This window comes from Callorhinchus milii, unplaced genomic scaffold (assembly GCF_018977255.1).
Source record: "Callorhinchus milii isolate IMCB2004 unplaced genomic scaffold, IMCB_Cmil_1.0 Scaffold18, whole genome shotgun sequence".
Classification (NCBI taxonomy): domain Eukaryota; kingdom Metazoa; phylum Chordata; class Chondrichthyes; order Chimaeriformes; family Callorhinchidae; genus Callorhinchus; species Callorhinchus milii.
Genome location: NW_024704759.1, coordinates 10072573 through 10095097, shown reverse-complemented (window position 1 = coordinate 10095097; position 22525 = coordinate 10072573). Strand labels below are relative to the sequence as shown.

Here is a 22525-nt window from a genome sequence, read left to right as displayed (position 1 = left end):
GGGAGGAAGAGGAGGAGGAGGGGAGGAAGAGAGGGAGGGGAGTTGGTTATTTTTAATTGTTCAGTTGAAAAGCGCGAGAGCCGGCGGAGAAGAGGGCGCGCGAGCCGCAAACAAAGGGCCTTCTCCGCCTTCCTCCTCCTCCCGCCACCGCCGCTTTTACCCCCCACTCCCCTCCCACCTCCTTCCTTCCTTCCTTCCTCCTTCCTCCTCACATCAACACCCGGGTTGTCGAGCCGAGAGCCGAGAAAGGAGGGGAAGGGACGGCGAGGAGAGGAGGAGGAGGAGGAGGAGGAGAGGGAGAAGAGGAGAGAGAGAGGCGGCCGCGGCGCTGCTTCCAGCGTTGACTGAAAGAGGGAGCTGTTTTTTTTCAAAAAAAACACACAAAAAAAGGAGAGAGAGAGAGAGACAGACACAGAGAAGAAGAGGGAAGAAGATGAAGAGAGAGGGATGAGAGGAGAGAGAGAGAGAGAGAGAGAGGAGGAAGAGGATGGGGGGTGGGGGTGGGGGGGGAACAAGGAGGGCGGGTGTGTGTGTGTGGAGGAGAGAGAGAGAGAGAGAGAGGGAAAAAAAAGCCGCGCCGCTTAAAAAAAAACAAGGAGGGGAGGAGGGGGGGGAAGAAGAGGGAAAACAAACAAACCCCGAGCGACCGAACTTTTTTTTTGGAGGGTGATGGTGGCGGTGTGTGGGGGGGAGGGAGGGGGGGGGGGGGAAGAAAAGAAAACCGAAAACTTTTTTTCCCGAGGAGGAGGAGGAGGAGCGGGGGGGTAAAAAAAAAAGAGAGGGAAGGAGGAGGAAAAGGGGTGAAAGGGGGGGAAGGGGGGGGGGGGTTAGAAAGCCCAAAAAAAATCCAATTTCTTTCGGGGACAATAATTCACGGAGAAGACCTTCCTTTTCCCTGGGCCAAAATGGCGTCCGAGAAAGAACGGAAGTGACGTAAGGGCCTCCTTCGCCTGGGTGGGGGGGGGGGTTGGAGGAGGAGGAGGGAGGGGGAGAGGAGGGGGGGGGGTGAGTGTGTCTGGTGGGAGGGGGGGGAGACTATTTATCGTCCAATAGAGAAGAGCCTCTGGTGACTTGGGGTGGACAATTCTTCCCCCCCCCCACCACCCCCCAAAAAAACTTCTCGACCACGTGTCCACCCCCAGACCCCCAAATGTCCCCCCTCACCCGTCCCCCCACACTGGACCCCAGTGGCCAAAGAGAGAGAGAGAGGGCCCCCCCCCCCAACTGCAGGTATTATTCAACGTGTAGTTGGTTGAGGTTACATAAGCAGCGCCCCCCCCCCCCCCCATCTCTATTCTCGCGAGAATTGGTGCAAGGGGAGGCCGCCCCCCCCCCACCCACCTCCCTCCCTCCACCCACCCCTCGTGAAAACGAGGCTGCCGGCCCCACCCGCTCTCCCCCAATAGGGGGCGCTCGGCGTCACCCCATCTGCCAACAGGCAATGGAGGGCTGGGTGGGGTGTGGGTGGGGGGGGGGGTGTGGTACCGCACTGCGCAGGTGCAGACTGGGGCATCTGGCGCCTCCATCTGCTCGGGTGTGCAGACACAGACCGAAGCACTCACACACGCACACACATGTACATACCACCTGATTCAGCAGTTGGGATATCCATGCGCCCTCCCCCCCCCCCCCCACTCCTCCTCCTCCTCCCTCCACTGGTCCAGCACTACTTTGTGAGAGGAGGGAGGGAGGGAAGGAGGGTGGTGAGTGTATGACCGTATCCTGGTTCGACTCCCCCCTGTGGCTGAGCTTCGGTGCGGTCGACGAGCGTAACAAAATGGTGGCGTTCGTCTCCAACCCGAGAGGATTCGGCTCCGCGGGACGCGCGGCCTTTTGGAGTTTCCAACGAGACCCGGGGTGGGGGGGTGTGGGATAACAAGACCCGCGGTGGGGGGGTGTGGGGTAACGAGACCCGGGGTGGGGGGGGTGTGGGATAACAAGACCCGCGGTGGGGGGGTGTGGGGTAACGAGACCCGGGGTGGGGGGGTGTGGGATAACAAGACCCGGGGTGGGGGGGTGTGGGATAACAGACCCGGGGTGGGGGGTGTGGGATAACAAGACCCGGGGTGGGGGGGTGTGGGATAACAAGACCCGGGGTGGGGGGGTGTGGGATAACAAGACCCGGGGTGGGGGGGTGTGGGATAAGGAGACCCGGGATGGGGGAATAATGAGACACAACACAGGACCACATTCTCACGGCGCCGGGAGGACGTCTCGAGGTGGAGGACGGTCAAGGATTTGGTGGGTGGGGGAGGTTGGGGGTTACAGGGGGTGTAGGGGTGGGTGGGTGGGGAGGTTGGGGAGGTTGGATGTTACAGGGTGTGTAGGGGTGGGTGGGTGGGGGAGGTTGGGGAGGTTGGATGTTACAGGGTGTGTAGGGGTGGGTGGGTGGGAGGGGTGATTGGGGAGGTTGGATGTTACAGGGTGTGTAGGGGTGGGTGGGTGGGGTGGGGAGGTTGGATGTTACAGGGTGTGTAGGGGTGGGTGGGTGGGGGAGGTTGGATGTTACAGGGTGTGTAGGGGTGGGTGGGAGGGGTGATTGGGGAGGTTGGATGTTACAGGGTGTGTAGGGGTGGGTGGGTGATTGGGGAGGTTGGATGTTACAGGGTGTGTAGGGGTGGGTGGGTGGGGGGGGTTGGGGGGGATGTTACAGGGTGTGTAGGGGTGGGTGGGGGTTGGGGAGGTTGGAGGTTACAGGGTGTGTAGGGGTGGGGTGATGACCGAAGGCCCAGTTGAAGGGAAATGAAATGCACGAGCTGAAAATATTGCCCAACTATCCTCAAGACTAAACCGCCGCTGTCACATCCGTTCTGAAACAAATAGCTCCTACTAATTGGATGGAAATTAGATTGCCCAATAACTTAAGGTCAGATATCATGGGGTTACAGTGAGGAGAAATAACAGAATACAGTTCGGGTTCGTGAGCGTTTAAGGCGTTGGCCCCGGCTTGCTTCGGTTTACCCACATTTTCAATACTGAATGCAAATGTTCTTTGTTTTTTTTAGCCTGGATTAACTTCACCCTCAACTGAAACATGGAACCACATTCATGGCAACCTAACACAAAGTGACACCAAGCACACCAAGGTTACAACCAATATACACATTCAAGAATTGCTATTCAATGTATTTTTGAAACTTGACGCCAAGTCGACTACAACAACAAGTCTAAGCAACTGAAGTAGATCAGGCAGAAGTTGGTTTCAATGTCGGGTCTGAATACACCCGACAATGTTTTGTGTCAGCTTTAAAGTGTACTTGGATGTACATATCGATCGTTAGTTCGAATCACCTAACGTGCATTTACCAATAATTGACCAAGATGAGTTTGAAATATAGCTGCAACATTTATTGGTTCCTGCGACCACTTGTGAAAAGATTACCATAAATTACCAATAGTATTTACTAAGTAGTGTTGAGTTACCAAAAGTTACAAAATAATTAACATGTACAAGTCAACATGAAGCTTCCTTAAAATTAAATCGAGGTATGATTTCAAAGAGAAAGCAAATGGGGTATACTTTAGTTCTAAAGTTGGTGATTATCAAAAAAGGCATTTCTTTTTTCTAGACAATCCCTGGACTCACTATTTAAATTGAGGTACAATAGTTGTCTTATAAAATTATTCCAACAAATTAATGGTTCTCCATTGAAATAAAAATGTCATTTTTTTTCTGGTTATGAATCATTTTATGAAGGATGATTTCCCCTAAAATCCACGTGAAGATTATTCAGTATAAGAAGGAAAAAGTCTGCATCATCTTCGTAAAAGGACATAAATCTTTCTCTTCTGCAATGGTACAAACAAAACTATTGGGACACGTTACGGTGATTTTTTAATGTAAAACTCCCTCTCAAAAAGGATTTGCAGATCACCATTTGATATTGGGGTAAGGGCATAAAAGTCATACAAATTACTGGATGATCAGATTCACAATGTTTTGATACCCACATTTTTAAAGTTCTGCACATTCTTAAGTCTTTCTGCTTCATACAACATTCCATCGCCAAGGTAGGCAGGCAACCTTGCTTTGAGTCTTTTGAAATTAGCACTGGCTGCTAAATTGTACTAAGAACAGTGCAATGAACTCTGCCCTTGGAACTTCTTTGTTCCCTATTGAAAAACACATAGAGATCTTACTAGATAGAAAATGTGAATTCTTAATTTGATTCTATTAAAGCATGCTAAAATACTGGAACACCAATACCTTATGTCATTTGACTGCTATTTAAAATTAGCAGTCATCCATTGATGTGAATATAAAATCGCAATTGGGGGTGGGGGTGGGGGGGTGGGGGTGCAGAGATATGCCCCATACCACCCAATGTCACTGTAATAAATTAACACTCACAGTGTGCTGCGTGAATTCAAGATGGAATTTCTCCCCCACTCATGGAGGAGAGGGAAGAGAAGCCTTTCCAAGAGCTCTTAGTGGATTGTACCATTTTTCTTCCAAAACGTTATGACTTTTGCTTTTTTGTCATTGGATCTACAGTTAATCTGGTGTCACCTTGACCTTAAACAGTCCTTTCGTAATGAGAATAAATAGGTACTGATGTGCTCAAGAACTCAAGTATCTGCATATGACCACAGTGTGGTTCATTGGTAAATAAAATACTATTTTAGAATATAATTTCTGCTGATTTCATTGTAAGTCAAGTGGAAGGTGAGCTGAGCCCTGAACCTAAGGAAATTGAGCTCTGAGGCAAGGAGACGAGCTGAGAAAGTGATCTGAGTACTGAGTCAGGGCAGACACTGAGTCAGGGAAGCAATCTGAGTGCTGAACCAGAGAAACAAGATGAGCAATGAGCCGGAGAATCAAGCTGAATGTTCAGCAAGCAACGTTGGAACCGAGTATTGGCAGTGAGAAATGTCCCACAAAAGTTAGTGATTCCCTTGGTTTGTATTTCTTGCATCAAAGGCACCTCAGACTCATCCAATTTAATGTTAATTTAACAGAGGATGACTATGTACCAAAGTGACACAAACATTTTTATATGCAGAAACTGGCCAGGTGGACAATTCCCAAAGCACCTAATTTCAAGTGGGGTAAAGATTTACAACTAGGAACAGATATCAAATTAATGCAGGAATTCTGAGTTACAACATAACATTGTTTGAATAATAAAAACACAATCACACACACACGCCAGATTTGTTAATTGAAACATGCAAACCTATTATTCACGTGAGACTACGTAGTTAACGTACCTGTGCAGTTTTCAATGTTAACCTGAAATAATGCAAAATTGAGAGATTAACATTACTGCAATCATTCTATTTGAATGAAAAAGTTTTTTAAAAAAAGTAGTTAAGCTTTAGAGATAGTCAAGTCAGTTCTTAACATGCTCACTTTCAAACTGAAATCAAGTCCCTTATTCCTATGGGACCTTCATGACATGCTTTGCTACCGGTTGATAGAGGACCGGTTCACACCCATGAATTCTGATATGGCAATGTTTTGGTCTTAGCTGTTCTGGAGGATGTAACGTGTGGAATCTTGGCACTTTCCCAGTAGAAGGAAGAGGAAATGGCCAAGAAAAGAACAGACACTAAATGCCTTTGGCAGCTGCTTTTGCAACAGCATTGAGAGAGACCAGATAGTCATTTGCCTGGACAAACTGAGAAGGGGAAAGAAACACCTAGAGGGGAGAATAAAACAAACGGGGGGGTGGGGAGGAGAGAAACTCTAACAGTAACAAGTGGAAGGGGAGAAAACGATGAAATTCTTAGATAAATAAATTAGAGCTGGTTGCACTATTAGAATTCAGAAGCTGATGCAAATTAGTTAATTAACATGCTTGATGGTAACCAAAGTTCGCTAGTTATTGTACATGTTTTTTTAATGCATAGTTTGGGGGAAAAGACTGCTTACACTATCCTTTTCTTTAAATCCTGTAGATCAAAAGTATGAATCTTGTAAATGTAAAAATATGAACCTCATAGAGGCAAACATAATGAAAAGTAGCGCAGTGATGAACATTTTCATGCCAATTAAATTTATCTCCATGAAATTATGAAGATTATTTATTGTTCAAGCAGTGAGGGCATAGAAATTGTTCCTATAACTTTAACCCAATTTACAAATGCTAATTATTGACAAAATGCTGTGGTCTGGAGTGTTCATGGTTATGTACTGACTGCATTATTGTTGTCTGGGCAATTTATACATGCAAATTTGCAGACTCAGAAATGGTACCTTCTGTACAAGCAATTGAAAGTTTTAATAATACCTTGTTGAAGCTTGTAAATTCTTGTAAACAAAGCACCAAATACTGCTGCATCCCTGGTGAGAGGAAGTTACTTAGGCACTTTTGATTACATTTACATGAAGGTTCAGTTCACATGAGAACTGACAGATCTGATTATGGACAGGAACTACGTAAAAGGGAGGACACGTTTGCAGGAATATGAGGAGTGAGCAGGGGAGTGGGATGGACTTGGGTAGCACTTTTCAAAGAGCCGGCACAGCTGTGATGGGCCGAATGGCCTCCTTCTGTGCTGTAAAATTCTATGATTCCATGAAAAGCCTTTTGTGCCTTGGATGAATGAAATGCAAATTATTGGCAATAATGAAATATTAGCTTAAAAAAATCGAAGTCTCCCTCTAATTGTAACTAGTTATAAAAGAATTCAAATATTACAATGATATGATTGATTAAAGGACCACAAGCAATATTGGAGCATAAAATAAGTCAAGCAAATTAATATTTAAGAGCAGACTTGCTCAAAAAGAGTGAAATGATTTATTTCAAATTATACTTTACAAGCTTCACTCACTGAAGTATGCTACAAGATCTATAATTCCTTTACACACAACATTAGATTTTATAATGAGACTATGAAATGGGGAAATAATGCACAAATCTATTGTCTTACACACTGTGGACATACAACATTGCAGTTAAAATATTAGCTTCCATCATGTGGTGGCAAACAGATACAGCAGTCCTTTCAAAAATGAAACAATTTCATTTCCTCCGAGTTTAGATACACCGTACATACGGTCCACAAATGTGATGGGAACCTGTAACAATTCAGAGAAAAAAAGAAAAAAAAGATTAATTCAAGAGAAAGACAGTGTCAACATAAAGGAACGGTTATTTAGAATTAACTATACTGATGTATACACTCTATCGTTTGCATAAGAGGACAAGCCTGCACTTAAGGTAGTAAGAAATGGACTGTTTTTTCTACCATCGGCTTGATCTGTTAATATATTGCTCAATGCTTACTGAGGTGAATGGCGTGTGTGCAGGGAATGGATGCCATTTATACTTTGTGTACCCAGCATCTCCTCATCAGGTACAGCACAGATCTATAGTAAACTTCTTACTACTCTGCCCATTGATGGCCTTCAATGTCAACCTCAGAAGAGCGCATAGTAAACTTTACCACTAGATGAGGATGCAAATAAATCTATTAATTCAGACAAGCAAAACAGGTATTTTAGTAGGTAAAACTTGTCAAGTACGCAAAACTACGTCGCAGGCCTGATTTTTATACTGGTTTTTTTTCCTGCTCGTTAATAAGTTTATTGAAATCGAGGTTAAATTCTTTTGCTGACATATTCTGCGATTCACAAAGAAAACTCACCAGCTTATAATATTAGAAGTTGAAAACAAACCCTTTGCACTGAACAGTCTTATTTGCATGCTTTAATAGAGATTGTAAGCTTGACAGCTTTGCTTCCATAACCAGGATTTAGAATGCCTCAGTATAACATATTGATTTTTGGGCAGTTTACTATTGATTTTAGAGTTCGATCGGACATAGACTGCAGCCAAATTTTATATGAAATGCAAGGCAAGGGTGCGTTTGTACACGATAATGCAATCGAACTGGCAGAGATAAAGTAGAGCTGCAGTTAAAAATCTTCTGGGAGCAAAGGAGGAATAAAGTGATAATATTAATAATTCTTGCATTTGATATAACGCCTCATCACGTCTTCGAGACTCTCAAAGCGCTTCACAGGATATACTGTAAAGTGAATTGACTGTATATTTTGTGGACACGTGACTGAGGGCTGCTTGATAACCAGTGAAACCATCAGGATGCAATCACAACAGTTAGCACAGAACCATGCAGATAAGAAAAGGCGCAGCACTTTGCTTTATTATTTTTTTAAAAAAAATTTCTTGTGTAGAAGGAAAATGTAAAATATTTACTAAATATGTCCTCATTTAGATGTAAGAAAGTAATTTGCTCCTCTCCCTGCCATGGTTTTGCTCTCTGAAGATAACAGGAGCACTCTTTTCTGCACATGAGTCATATTATGTACTGTATATTTTTTGATTGCATCTAGGTATCTCAAAAGAATGCCTTACGTTTTGGATTTACTTTATGTATATATCATACCTCCGCAATAGTGTAGTTCAGTTGTCGAGCCCTGACAATCATCTCCATCTGAAAGACGTAGCCTTTTGATACACACCTTTCAACTAGTTTTTGCAGGACTTCTTTTCTGTATAACCTGTGGATTCAAAAAATAAAAGCAAAATTTAATTTTAAGTAAACATTCTCCCTCCACATCATTGGTAAATGCATTGAAGCTCATGCAGTACCGAACTGTATATGTCAGGTTCAATCCTTGCTGTAATAATTAATTATCACAACTTGTGAAGTAGAGCCAAGCCATTACAACTGCTTTTAATGTCCCTGGATAAGAGGGATACTAAGACCAAGTGATAAACCACAACTTAGCACAAATATGACATGGTTTAAGGCTGATTACTTAGCTAAATTATCATGCACACTCACACTGAGTGCGTTGGGATATTGGCAGAGAACTTGGGGCTATATTACTTTTGGCAGCTAAACTTTGTTCTAAATGAATTCATTGTAATCCTGAATTCTGACACGCCCTACAATAAAAACATTATAAATAACAAAATCTAGATAAGGATAAATTATTAAACCACATTCTCACCTGAAGCTCCCCGTCAAGTCAGACACACCTGGTCTCAGTAATACCTGAGTAACAAAGTTGGCTCCTCGGCTTTTAAAAAAAAACAACACTTGATTACATATAGTTTTGTTAGCTTTCATTCACTTGTGAGTAACGTTAGTTTGCAAGATCACCAGAGATTAACAGTCTTTAAATCTATGTTTTGGTATAAATATAGTGTTCAATTAGGTTTGTAATTTTCTTCCTGTTGGCATTTGCCTGTCTGCTCCTGGTGTAACTTCCTGTTGCTGAGGTGCAGTTTCAAAGACTTTCATTGCCCTGTGCGACCTTCCCCTAATTGGCAATGTTCATGTGTGAGCCTTAGCACGAGTCTTAACAAGCTGTTTGACTGTATAGGGCTTCACAACCGAGCCTGACCTCTTCCCACCTGGCTGCCACAAATATATTTGGCTTGTTTAATCTGTGAGGCACTTTAAGACGTCTCCATGACATGTATCAAATGCAAGGATTATTATTATTAATAGCAGTAGTATTATTATTATACAACCGGTAGAGGATGCTATAGAGTGACCAGAAGCAAGAACCCTGACTGGTTGAAGCCCTGGGAAAGCCGGGGCCAATTTAGCCGCCAATACAACTCCAGATGAGATCAGCAAACTCCACACGGATTGTGATTCAAACCTGTGAGCCATCAGTCCGTACAACTGCAGCTTTATCCACTCTACCATTGAGGCTGCGCTAATCTATGCTTAAAACACATTACAATAAGCATCTCCCAAAAATGCAAGAACTGAAAGTATGACACATCATATCATTTTAAACACTATCTTCACAAGATCACACATTTTCAGGTGTAAAAATTCTGAATCCAGGTATCACACCACCAAATTCTGTCATTGCACTTCAAATTGCGCTGCTAATCCAGGTGTTGTGCTTAAAAATGCTTTAAACACAACAATGGAATTTGAAATTCGATGATACATTTTCAAGCGCAACGCCACGACAATAGAATCCTCCGGCTTTTTAATATAATTATACATAATGATATATAATAATCCTTCTATTTGATATAGCGCCTTATCAGGTCTTTGAGACGTCTTAAAGCGCTTTCTGCGTGCATGCTCAGTGAGAACACCCATCACATGATGTATAATAATAATAATCCTTGCATTTGATATAGCGCTTTTCACGTCGGGAGGACGTCCCAAAGCGCTTCACAGATCACACTGTAAAGTGAATTGACTGTATATTTATGGGCGAACGTGGCAGCCAATTGCGCACAGCAATGTCCCACAAACAGTCGTAGATTGAAAATGACCAATTTATTATTGTTTTTTGTTTTGGAGGGATTATTATGTATTATGTATTATGTAGTTGGTGAAGTCCATAGTATCAGGGTACACAGCTCCTTACCTGATGAGTTTTCTTCTCAGGTCCCAGCCATAAACTCCTCCATCCCCTCTATAGCGTGTTCCAGAGACCAGATCGTAATTTCCTTCCTTTTGTTTTCTGTAATATGCATGTACTACAAAACATTATTTAACTGGAATTTAGTAATGAGCAACTTAAAACCCGGCACATTGAGCTTGTAGCACAGAAATTACTAGAACATGACAGTGCAAAATACACTAGAATTTTAGTTTCAAAATTCTCAGATAATCGTGAATTTTTCATCCTGTCCAAATATTAGCTGCTCAAATTTCTTTGAAAAGCATTTTATTCCGGTCGGAACGGAACAAATCGTAAAGTGCTTTTTGAATTATTGCTCACATGTTGATAACATTTTGGATGAGGATTTTCATTTCATCTTCATTTCAAGTATAACAATGAGTGACCAGATTTATCTAATTGTAGAGAACACCTGGATTTAAGTGCCTCCAGATGTGCTGTCAAGATGCAGGATAATAAAACATATGAATAAAACAATGCTAATATCTTACATATGCCAGCACCTTTCCACGTGCAAGTATGTCAGTTGGGATTTTGCTGAGTTAAGACTCAACTAAGATAGTATCAGCACGTGAAACTTGTTCTTACTGCTTTGAAAAATGTATTCTCCAAACATTCTCGAACTAGTTTTAACTCCATCCCACAGTCCCTCCGCCTCACGCCCCCCCTACCCTTGCCTCCTTCAAGGCCCGTCTCAAGACCCTCCTCTTCGACCGTGCCTTCGGTCATCCTCCTTCCCCCTCCTGCCCTCCTCCACCCTCCCCGATCCCGACCCCCAACTTGGGTTCGAAACACTGATTGTTCAGCGTCTTGGGATGCCCTCCTGATGTGAAAGGCGCTATAGAAATGTAATTTTGTTGTTGTTATACTGGTAATAATCCTCTATTGTGAAATGGATTGAGGTTAGCGGCAACCTATCCAAAAAGCCCTCTAACTTTTAGCAGTACTGCTTCTAATAATTAATTTTTTTTGTGCGTTATTCCAATGAATCATGTAGTAGACAAGAAGTTACCAACCTATCATTCCACATCAACACACACCATACACACACCCATTCACTTCTAAAGACAAACCAGTCTTTCAAATTATGCCAAATGACGGCTGTACTTGTTTACGTAAGGAGTAGTCAGTGAATTGCGTGTGCAGGATGCAGATCACACACTCCAAATAAAAGCGGCTTGTAGTCTCAGTCACACCCGAGTAGACTGACTGATCACTACCGTACAAACGTTACTGTACTTCTGTAATTAAAGGGGATCGAAGGCTGCTTTTAAAAGTAACTTATAATTGAATATGCGATCTTGCGCTTACAACAAAAATGCTATACAAATGTAATTTGTTGTGCTTTTAAATCTAACAATTTAGCCTGAAAACTAAGTTGGGTCTACTAAAGATATTATAAAGAATTCAAAATCAAAAGTAGCATCTTATAAACAACTATCAAAGTGCCAGAATTTTACAGATATACATAAGAAATGATAGACAAAAAAGACTAAGGTCCATCTAGTTTGCCTTCTACCTTCCTGGCGGTTGTATGCACATATGTCACAAGGTAAAATACCTCCAAACCCTAGTTCACACAGACCCACACCATTGCTTCCTGTTGCACCAAACTACCCAGATGGCAAATTTTGCGGTGAAATTATTACGAAAGAAACAAACTACTAACCTTATGAATTCAGGGATGAACTTTGGCTAAAATTAAAGAGGAAAGGGAACTGGTTATTTAAATAATTCAAAGGAAAAAAGACACAGCCAAATGAAAAGGAACTTACATGGTGTGAAAGATCTGCGTCCATTATTAAGATAAAGTTACCAGTGGCATGTTGCATTCCATGGATGTATGCTGTTCCTAAAACAAAATATATTCACGTGAATGGGATTCATTAGACATGCTCTTGTGCTTCTCAGGATACATTTTACACAATTTTGATAATCTTACGCATGATGATGAGTTTCCTTATGTCTCAGACACTCGGTTGACCAAAAAAATGTATACAGTATGACAAAAAAGATCAAAATACATTTTTAAAACAAGCATTTGTTACTAAAAAGTTTGTTGACCTAGTCCACTCATATTATTTTGTACTATTGTTAAAATCTCTAAACTTCTAGTTTATAATAATAATCTTAATAATCCTTGCATTTGATATAGCACTTTTCACGTCTTCTCGACGTCTCAAAGCGCTTCACAGAATAGACTGTAAAGTGAATTGACTGTATATTTGTGGGCGAATGCGGCAGCCAATTGGCACAGCAATGTCCCACAAACAGTCGTAGATTGAAAATGACCAATTTATTATTGTTTTTGGTTGTTGGAGGGATTATTATCAGGCGTGTGGAGTAAGGAAACTTGCCCAAGGTTTCGCCCTCTGCCTGGAATTGAACCCAGGTGTCTCGCTTGCAAGGTGAGTACTCTAACCACTGAGCTACAGGACTCCACATGTTGAGAGCCATGCTGAAACAATTGTGCTTCTACAGTAAACTATGTGAAACATGGTGAAACTTCGATCATCTGGAGGATACAGTCCATTTTTGTACCATTTTTAAATAATATTTAATTGTCTATACACTCAACGACAGAACTTACCTAACCCCAGCTTCTTTTCTCTTGGTCTCAGCAGCTGTGAAAACATGAAACATAAGAAATCCACATGTTACAGAGTGCAACATGGAGACAACATTCTACTTTATTAAATCAGGGGTTGTAGTTAGTTTATGAATGTGCTACACTGGAGACTGCCATCATTACTTTAATTTGTATCAGTAGTGGTTCATGTTAATTTATTCGCTGCTAAAGACACGATTTGGCATCCATCCCACTGCAGTTCCTGATCCCACAGATACTAATTGACAGTATTATACCATTGATACACAATGGATGCAGGTTGCAACAAGTTGATTTGTGTAGAACACGAGGTAAGGAGAATAGTTTAACCTAACCACCAGAAAAATCCTCTTTTCAGAAACTGTAAGCCTAAGGCGTGATATTCCATGTCTCAGTGGTAGTTGTTCAACAGTTTCAAAGATGTGCACAAAATGGCTCCTGAAAAAAAAACATTGACCTACATTTGGTTTGTTATTTTCATTGCTTTGTGCTCTGAATTAAATTTGATATCTGCAATATTGTAGGAAAAAATTGCATAGAATTAGAAGACATAAATCTTATTTTAACCTTAATACTGTTGGCATGTCTAGGGAAATTCCAGCCTAACCAATTTGGTTGGTTGGTTTCCAGATCACGTACCGTCCCACATTAATAAACCCTAATACTACAGTAATAAAGCTAATTAAATGTCCATTTTAAAAAAAAAGGAATGTATTCCATAAACTATTAAAATATAATTTATTTGCCAATTATCTTGCCTCCTCTCCTATAAAATTGAGAAAGAGCGGTAGCATTGGAAATAGAACGCATCTTTTCTTCTCTGTACCTAGGGTAGGGATCAACAACTTCAACAATATGCTTTAATCAAAGCCCTTAAAAATTTGCTCTCGAGCATTAAAGGAATAAGGGGAGGGGTAGGGCAACTGTCCAGACTGAGTTCAGATGGAGTTGACAGTGTATAAAAGTAGATCTAAGCCTGGAATGTAAATTATCCAAATCAATGTGTGTGTAACTTAGGGCTAAGAAGAAAGAAAAACTGTTACTAATCCAACATATTGCTTGTACCAGTGTAAAGGGTCATTGGTGTCACTTTTACACCAGCTGGCAAAATCTCAAAAATGTACTGCAATGAACTCAACAAGAAAAGACTCTATCATGACGTTGTTCTAGATTTCCATATTAGTAGTCTATCCAATTTAATCATTTTAAACGTTAAAAGTCTTGGTCAGAATAAATAAAAGCGAAACAGATGAAACCCCCAATTTAGAAATAAACATTAATTTCAAAATAAAGATGCTTGTTTTAAAAACAAACATGCAATTCTATGTCACGTCTGTGGATTTTCTGATTACATAAGTGTGTAATGAACCTGTGACCTCAACATGGAATCTTACGCTAAGTATTTCACAACTGTCAGTCTGGATAAACAGAGGTTGCTATTGAAGACAGAGGTTTAGGATAACGGGTGATTTAAATTATCCACAAACAAAGTAGCATGTGAAGAAAATAAATCTGCTTTTTCATACATTACTCTGAATCACTGGGTGAGGGCAGATGCATATTCGATTTAGTGCTGGTCAGAGAATGATCAGTAATCTAGAGAGGAATATACTTAAGACATAACTAATCGTATTATTATCAGGCTAGACACATTGATGAGAATTACTGACAAATTTAATGCTGCAACGAAATGAGAGCGGGGAAAGGCTGGAGACTATTTCGGAAGCAAAAAGTAGAGAAGGAATAAATGGGGTATTTTCAGATTTTCAGAAAGTTAGAAGAGATTTGATTAGCTGGCTCACTGCTGCACAGTAAATCATTGCTAACAATGGGAAGTACTACACCCGAGGCAAACCAATATATAATAAATCAGGAAGGACAGAAGTTGAAATCAAACGGCAAATGAGGAATTACAAATGTAAAAATTAGCGCAGAGAAGCACAACACATTCCCCTTTAAAGGAAGTGAAAGCGGAGATGGCGCGTTTTTGCCAAAGTATTTGACAGCTAATTAATAACCAGGCGAGTGTGATGTGGTTCCAATTTTTAAGAAGTGTCAGAAACATGACCTGAATATGAAAGGTTGGTTACTTCAACATGCAGAAGTCATTCAAAGAGCTACACAGAGATATTGAAAGCAAGTACTGTATTAATAAGTCAATATGGACTTATAAATAAAGACATTGTCTTGTACAAATTTACTAGATTTTGCCGAATACAACTTAAGGGATTGTGATGCACTGGGAAGGATTTTTTTTCTCAAATACTGTGTAATATAAAGTAGTAAAAAAATGCTTGGGAATAAGTCAAGATCGCACAACGAAAGGACATGTTTTAAAAGGGATCATGAAATTATCAGTCAAATAAGAGGCAATTTGATGCATGAAGGTGCCATATAGTGCCGTGAATGCTGATGTGCAATTTCTTTTTAAGAGAAAACAAAGTAGATAGTGGTAATGAAATCATAGTTTAGATCTAGAGTAAATAGGAACTGTGGTCTGGGGTTGAAGGAATAGGAGGATAACATGTGGGGAACTGACAGTAGTACCATAATAGACCAGATGGAACCAGATGAATAGAGAAATGGCCTTGCCTCGTTCCTCAGATTCCTATGTTCTTACTGTATCAGTAAGGCATTTCTATTCCCCATACCAACCATCCTTATGGCCCATCTCATTGAGCCTATCCAATCAGTGCCAAATTATGTTTGGTTTTGTGCTTCAAACTTGTTTCCCTGAGGACTCTTAGCAGAAAGAGAGATAGAGACAGAAAGCGAGGGAATATTTTTCATTTCAGCACTTTTAAGCCCCAGAGGTGAAGGTACTCTTCCAACCCACCCACACTCTCTCATGAAAAAAAGAGTACATATGTGCATAATATATAGATAGACATTTTGAAAATACTTACAATTTTATCCGATCCATAAATCTGTTCCAACTGTTTGGCAACATCAAGTGTCCCATCAGGGCTCCCATCATCAATCACTATAATCTCGTAATCAATTCCGCTGGAAATAAAAACAAAACAAACTATACACATTGTTGGTACAGTACTGTGATATCGTGCGACTATGGGGAGGGAAACAGAGGGCCTCACAAATAGGCCGACTTCTGCCCTCATCCAACGTACACGTGCTTTCCAGGAGGGGTCAGTGTACAGCGATCGGAACAGGCTGATAATATTTCTCGCTAACCTCCCAAAAGCCAACTTGCACTGTCCCATGCCACACTTTTACAATTTCAAAACTTCTGTATCAATTGTGTGGGATTTCAATCTTTGCGGAAGATTAAGCCTGCACTGACCCACAGCAAAATGAAGCCTGTTAAAATGTGCTAACTCTCCACCCAACAATGATAATTGCAATGAATCTTTTGATTGGCGATCTGTCACTAATGCCTCAAACGTGAAACAGTTTCACCTGCATCTTAGTCTTTCCAAACTGCCCCATGTGATATTTTGTCACTCTTCCCTTCAGGGGAAGAGCTCTTTCAGGGCAGGTAATTAATTGAGTTTGCCAGCAGCATGCATTGCCCGATAAAAGGGCGTGCATCTGTCACCTTCTAGAATCAAGCCAAGCCACGAATTTTAGCTTCCAGTTCAAGACACAAGGAAAAATGTGTTGTCTGTGGTTCACCAGAATACAAATACCCAAATGCATCAGCAGATAATGTTGTATGTATGAAATTGTTTTTGATATTCTGTTTGAATACGGATGCAAATTCACATTTTACTCAGATCCATTGTGTTCTATAGGGGAAGTGGGCATTTAGTGCATTGCCAATTGCAGAAAGATGATACTTATGGCCTCAAGTAACTGGGCATATTTGCTGCCAAAAAATCGAGTCTGTATGAAAAGGAAATACCCCCTGTTATTAGATAAGATCCAGGTGGTTATGAAGCATGGTTTACTGGAATTATTAATTATTTGTGACTTTCCACTGCATGATAGGGTCTGTGCCTACAACTGGAGGACAACTGATTCAAATAGAGAAACTGTTCAGGTTTCTGGCTTATATGGTTGGTTCAAAAATTAAAAATTTAACAAGAAAGGTGCAAAGGAGTCAAACATCATGTACAGTAACTGAATACAGCTGTTTTTTTGTACAATGCTATTTGGGAGTCAAATTTAGCTGGATCCCAAATAGCATGTTATAACTGAGATGGTTGAGAAAGAACAGAAGATCTAAACATCAGTAGAGCTGAATAAACTGAGTCTAATAGGACCAATTACAGTTAAATTTCGAGAGGACGTCCCAAGGCGCTGGACAGTCAGGGATTAGGAGGGGTGGTTCGGCTCAGGGAGGGTGGAGGGCAGGGAGGGTGGGGGTAGGAGGGTGGCCGAAGCACGGTCGAAGAGGAGGATCTTGAGGAGTGCCTTGAAGTAGGCAAGGGAGGGAGCGAGGCAAAGGGAATGTGGGATGGAGTTCTGAGGGTGGGGGCAGAGAGGCTGAAGGCTCGACCACCGATGGTACTGAAGGCCAGAGCCATGGAGCAGGCTGGAGCATGCTGAGCGGAGGGCGCGGACAGGTTGATAAGGGCTTAGCGGGTTGGAGAGGTAGGAGGGGGCAAAGCCGTGGAGGACTTTGAAGGTAAGGACGAGAATTTTGAACTCGATCCTCTGAGGGATGGGGAGCCAGTGGAGCCGGGCGAGGGTGGATGTGATGGGGTTACAAAAAGACGTCATCACACCCACGGTCTCCATCGACTAAACGGTCGAAAAGAAGTGATTCAACAGCAGTAGAAGGATAGAGTTGCTTTCCACTATAATTCTTCAAGATCTCATCTCATTAAGAGTTCTTTGATGCACAGATGTGTTCAGTAGTGTTTCTATTTCATACTTCACAATAAAAGTGTGGGCTTCTGAAGAGATTTGTTGGAACTCTGACTTTAGATCTACAGTTTATAATAATCATCTTTGCATTTGATACAGCGCCTTATCATATAGTTGAGACATCTCAAAGCGCTTCACAGAATATAATGCAAAGTGAATTGACTGTATATGTTGTAGGTGAAATTTTGAAGACTGCTGACATTTAGCTGGGAATCCTTTATTTGGATGCTTCAGCCCACCCCCCCCCCCCAAAGATATAAGCAATAAACCAGTCTACCGTTTATGAAACACTAGGATGATGACCCAGTAGATGCAATAGAAAAGCTTACAGTGATAAAACCAAAACTTTTAAATGATCAAGTCTGAGAGACAGCTAAAATAGGAATTAAATCACTAACTGATGCCCACCACAGCAGACGTCAATATAGTATTAATAACAAGCTCTTATTTCAGAATAATGCCTTTGCTCTACATTACCTGAATTAGTCATTACTCTAGTACAACACAGTGAATCAGAAATGTTAAATTTGTAGTGAACTGGATCGGGGCCAATATCACAAAACTAAAATAAACCACAAATATGTTCTGATTAACAATTCCCTGCCAATGCCAACATCCCGTGCTCTCGAGCGGAAAACTCTCCGTACAATTCACTGGTGGCACTTGTTATGGATGCTTTGACCTTTTACAGTTATTAAACTTACTAATCTGCCATTTGACAAACTAAATTGACCTATATGCTCGGTTTTCCTAGAGGTAGGAATCCTGGAAGATGTGTTGAACGTGGCTGGGACACCCGGATGTTCCTAAATTAGCAACCAAAGGAATGTAGAGCCCCAGATTTAGACACTGTGTTGAGACCATAGTAACGCAGTAAAAACAAAGGTCCTGCAATTTTTAGCCCGTATTGATGGGATTGCTGGCTGCAATTCACTGCATGGTTGTTTTGTATATCTATATTGAGACCAAGAGAGCAAAGGAAGAAGTTAAAAGACAGCTGCCATGGGAGAGAGAAATACTGGCAATCTTCAGAGCTCTATTACGGAGCCTAAAGCTCGCACAGAAACTTTTTTTTAAACTCAAAGGGATGTCTCTTGCACTCTTGTTTCAGGCTCCTTAAAATGGGGGATGGAAAGAAGGGGCCTGTAAGGTAACTCAACTGCTTCCATTTCATTTTCTGAATAAGTTTTTATTCAAAAAAAATTGCTCACTTTCCATTCCTTCCTCTGAAGGTAATGTCTCCAACTGGTTTACATCACCAGGGGCACTGCCCTCTGGTACCTCACCTACGCTCTCATTACTTACGTGTGAGATGGGCCATCGAGCGCTGGCAAGCTATTTGGTTGTGGGTGGCATTCACAGTCTGACCTTATCTGAATTTCACAAGTTCTATGAGACATTCTCGTCATGATAAGGCACTTTATCAAATGAAAGGATTATTATTGTTAATATAAAGATCCTGCAAGTTTTGTCAAAATTCCCCTGCACCTCCCCCTCCCCCCATGAAATGAAGCAGAACTACAGAACACCAATCCAACACTTGCGTTTGACATAGTGCCTTTTTTAAAAAAAAAATTGTTTTGTATCTATGTGGAGACCAAGAGAGGAAAGGAAGAAGTTAAAGACAGCTGACATGGGGAGAGGAATACTGCCAAACTTCAGAGCTCTATTAATTGGCTGCCGCTTTCCACCTACCAAATACAGTCACTACACTTTACAGTATATCACGTGAAGCGCTTTGAGATGTCTCGAAGACTTGATGAGGCGCTATATCAAATGCAAGGATTATTATAAGGACTATTATCCCCTTCCCCACCACAGCCTCTCTAAACCCCTTGCAGTGTCACAGTCTGGGTGGCTGCAGACCCTTTACCCTTCGCTGTCTGTCTGTCTGTCTGTGGTGGTGGTGTCTGTACCAAGAGCACCAGCCTTTGGTCTGCCAGTCTCACACACACACACTAACACACACATTAACACACATACACTGACACACACACACACTGACATATACACACACACACTGACACAAACACTAAGACATACACTGACACACACACACACATACACACACAGACACACACACACTAACACATATACTGACACACACACACTGACACAGACACGTACATACACACACTGACACACAGACTCACATACACTGACACACACACACTGACACACACACTGACACACACACTGACACACACAGACACACACACACTGACACACACACTAACATACACACTGACACACACACACTGACACACACACTAACATACACACTGACACACACACAATGACACACACACTAACATACACACATACACACTGACACACAAACACTGACACACACACACACTGACACACAGACCCACACACACTGACACACACACACAGACCCACACACACTGACACACACACACAGACCCACACACACTGACACACACACACAGACCCACACACACTGACACACACACACTGACACACACACACTGACATACACACTGACACACACACACTGACACACACTGACACACACACACACACTGACACACACTGACACACACACTGACACACACACACTGACACACACACACACTGACACACACACTGACACACACACACTGACACACAGACCCACACACACTGACATACACACTGACACAGACACTGACACAGACACTGACACACACTGACACACACACTGACACACATACACTGACACACACACACTGACACACACTGACACACACACTGACACACATACACTGACACACACACACACTGACACACACACACACTGACACACACACACAGACCCACACACACTGACACACACTGACACACACACACTGACACACACTGACACACAGGTACCTCTGGTCCAAGTACTTGGTCAGGAGCCAGATGATGAGCGGCAGGTTCTCCCTCTCGTTGTAGGTTGGCAGCAGCACCGAGTACCTGTCCCCCCGCGGCCTCTCGGCTCTCTCACCACTCGCCATGTTGGAAGGTTCCGGGAACCGGAAGTGAAGTCGGTCCCTCGTCTGGAACGGGTCCCCCGGAGCTCGGCCTCCGAACAGAGGGTCCGCCCCGTCACACAGCCCCGAGCTCACACTCACACACTCACACTGTCTGACACACACACACTCACACTCTCTGACACACACACTCACACACTGTCTGACACACACACTCACACACTCACATGTCTGACACACACACTCACACACTCACTCTGACACATACACACTCACACACTCACTGACACACACTCACTCACTGACACACACACACTGACACACTCACACACTCACTCTGACACACTCACTGACACACACTGACACTGACACACACGCACTCACTGACACACACACACTGACACACACACTCACTCACTCTGACACACACACTGACACACTCACACACTCACTCTGACACACACACACTGACACTCACTCTGACACACACACTGACACTGACACACTCACACACTCACTCTGACACACACACACACACACTCACTCTGACACACACATTCACACACTCACTCTGACACACACACACTCACACACTCACTGACACACACTCACTCACTGACACACACACACTGACACACACACTCACACACTCTGACACACACACACTCACACACTCACTCTGACACACACACTCACACACTCACTCTGACACACACACACTCACACACTCACTCTGACACACACACACTCACTCTGACACACACACATTCACACACTCACACTGTCTGACACATACACACTCTCACACTGTCTGACACACACACACTCACACTGTCTGACACACACACTCACACTGACACACTCACACACTCACTCTGACACACACACACTCACTCTGACACACACACTCACACACTCACTCTGACACACACACACACTCACACACTCACTCTGACACACACACTCTGACACACTCACTCTGACACACACATTCTGACACACTCACTCTGACACATACACACTCACACACTCACTCTGACACACACATTCACACACTCACTCTGACACATACACACTCACACACTCACTGACACACACTCACTCACTGACACACACACACTGACACACTCACACACTCACTCTGACACACTCACTGACACACACTGACACTGACACACACGCACTCACTGACACACACTGACACACACACACTCACTGACACACACACACTGACACACACACTCACTCACTCTGACACACACACTGACACACTCACACACTCACTCTGACACACACACACTGACACTCACTCTGACACACACACACACTGACACTGACACACACGCACTCACTGACACACACTGACACACACACACTCACTGACACACACACACTGACGCACACACACTCATACAGTCTGACACACTCACTGACACACACACACTGACACACTCATTGACACACACACACACTGACACACTCACTGACACACTGACACACACTGACACACACTGACAGACAGACACACACTGACACACACACACTGACACACACACACTGACACACACTGACACACTCATACACTGACACACTCACAAGCTCTGACACACTCATTGACACACACACCCACACTGACACACTCACTGACACACGCTGACACTCACTGACACACACACACTCTGACACACACACTCACACACTCTGACACACACACACACTGACAGACAGACACACACACACTGACACACACAC

General features: G+C 42.7%; 1 protein-coding gene across 1 annotated transcript; it reads right to left on the bottom strand.

Moving 5' to 3' along the window:
* Positions 1-6707: 6707 nt before the first annotated feature.
* Positions 6708-20834, bottom strand: dpm1 (dolichyl-phosphate mannosyltransferase subunit 1, catalytic). The gene is made up of 9 exons (XM_007911918.2): positions 20673-20834; positions 15872-15971; positions 12948-12981; positions 12133-12209; positions 12027-12052; positions 10322-10417; positions 8930-8998; positions 8359-8473; positions 6708-7027 (listed from the first exon to the last, which is right to left on the bottom strand). The coding sequence occupies exons 1-9, from the start codon at positions 20795-20797 to the stop codon at positions 6923-6925; spliced, it is 747 nt and encodes a 248-aa protein (XP_007910109.1). The 5' UTR covers positions 20798-20834; the 3' UTR covers positions 6708-6922.
* Positions 20835-22525: the final 1691 nt, after the last annotated feature.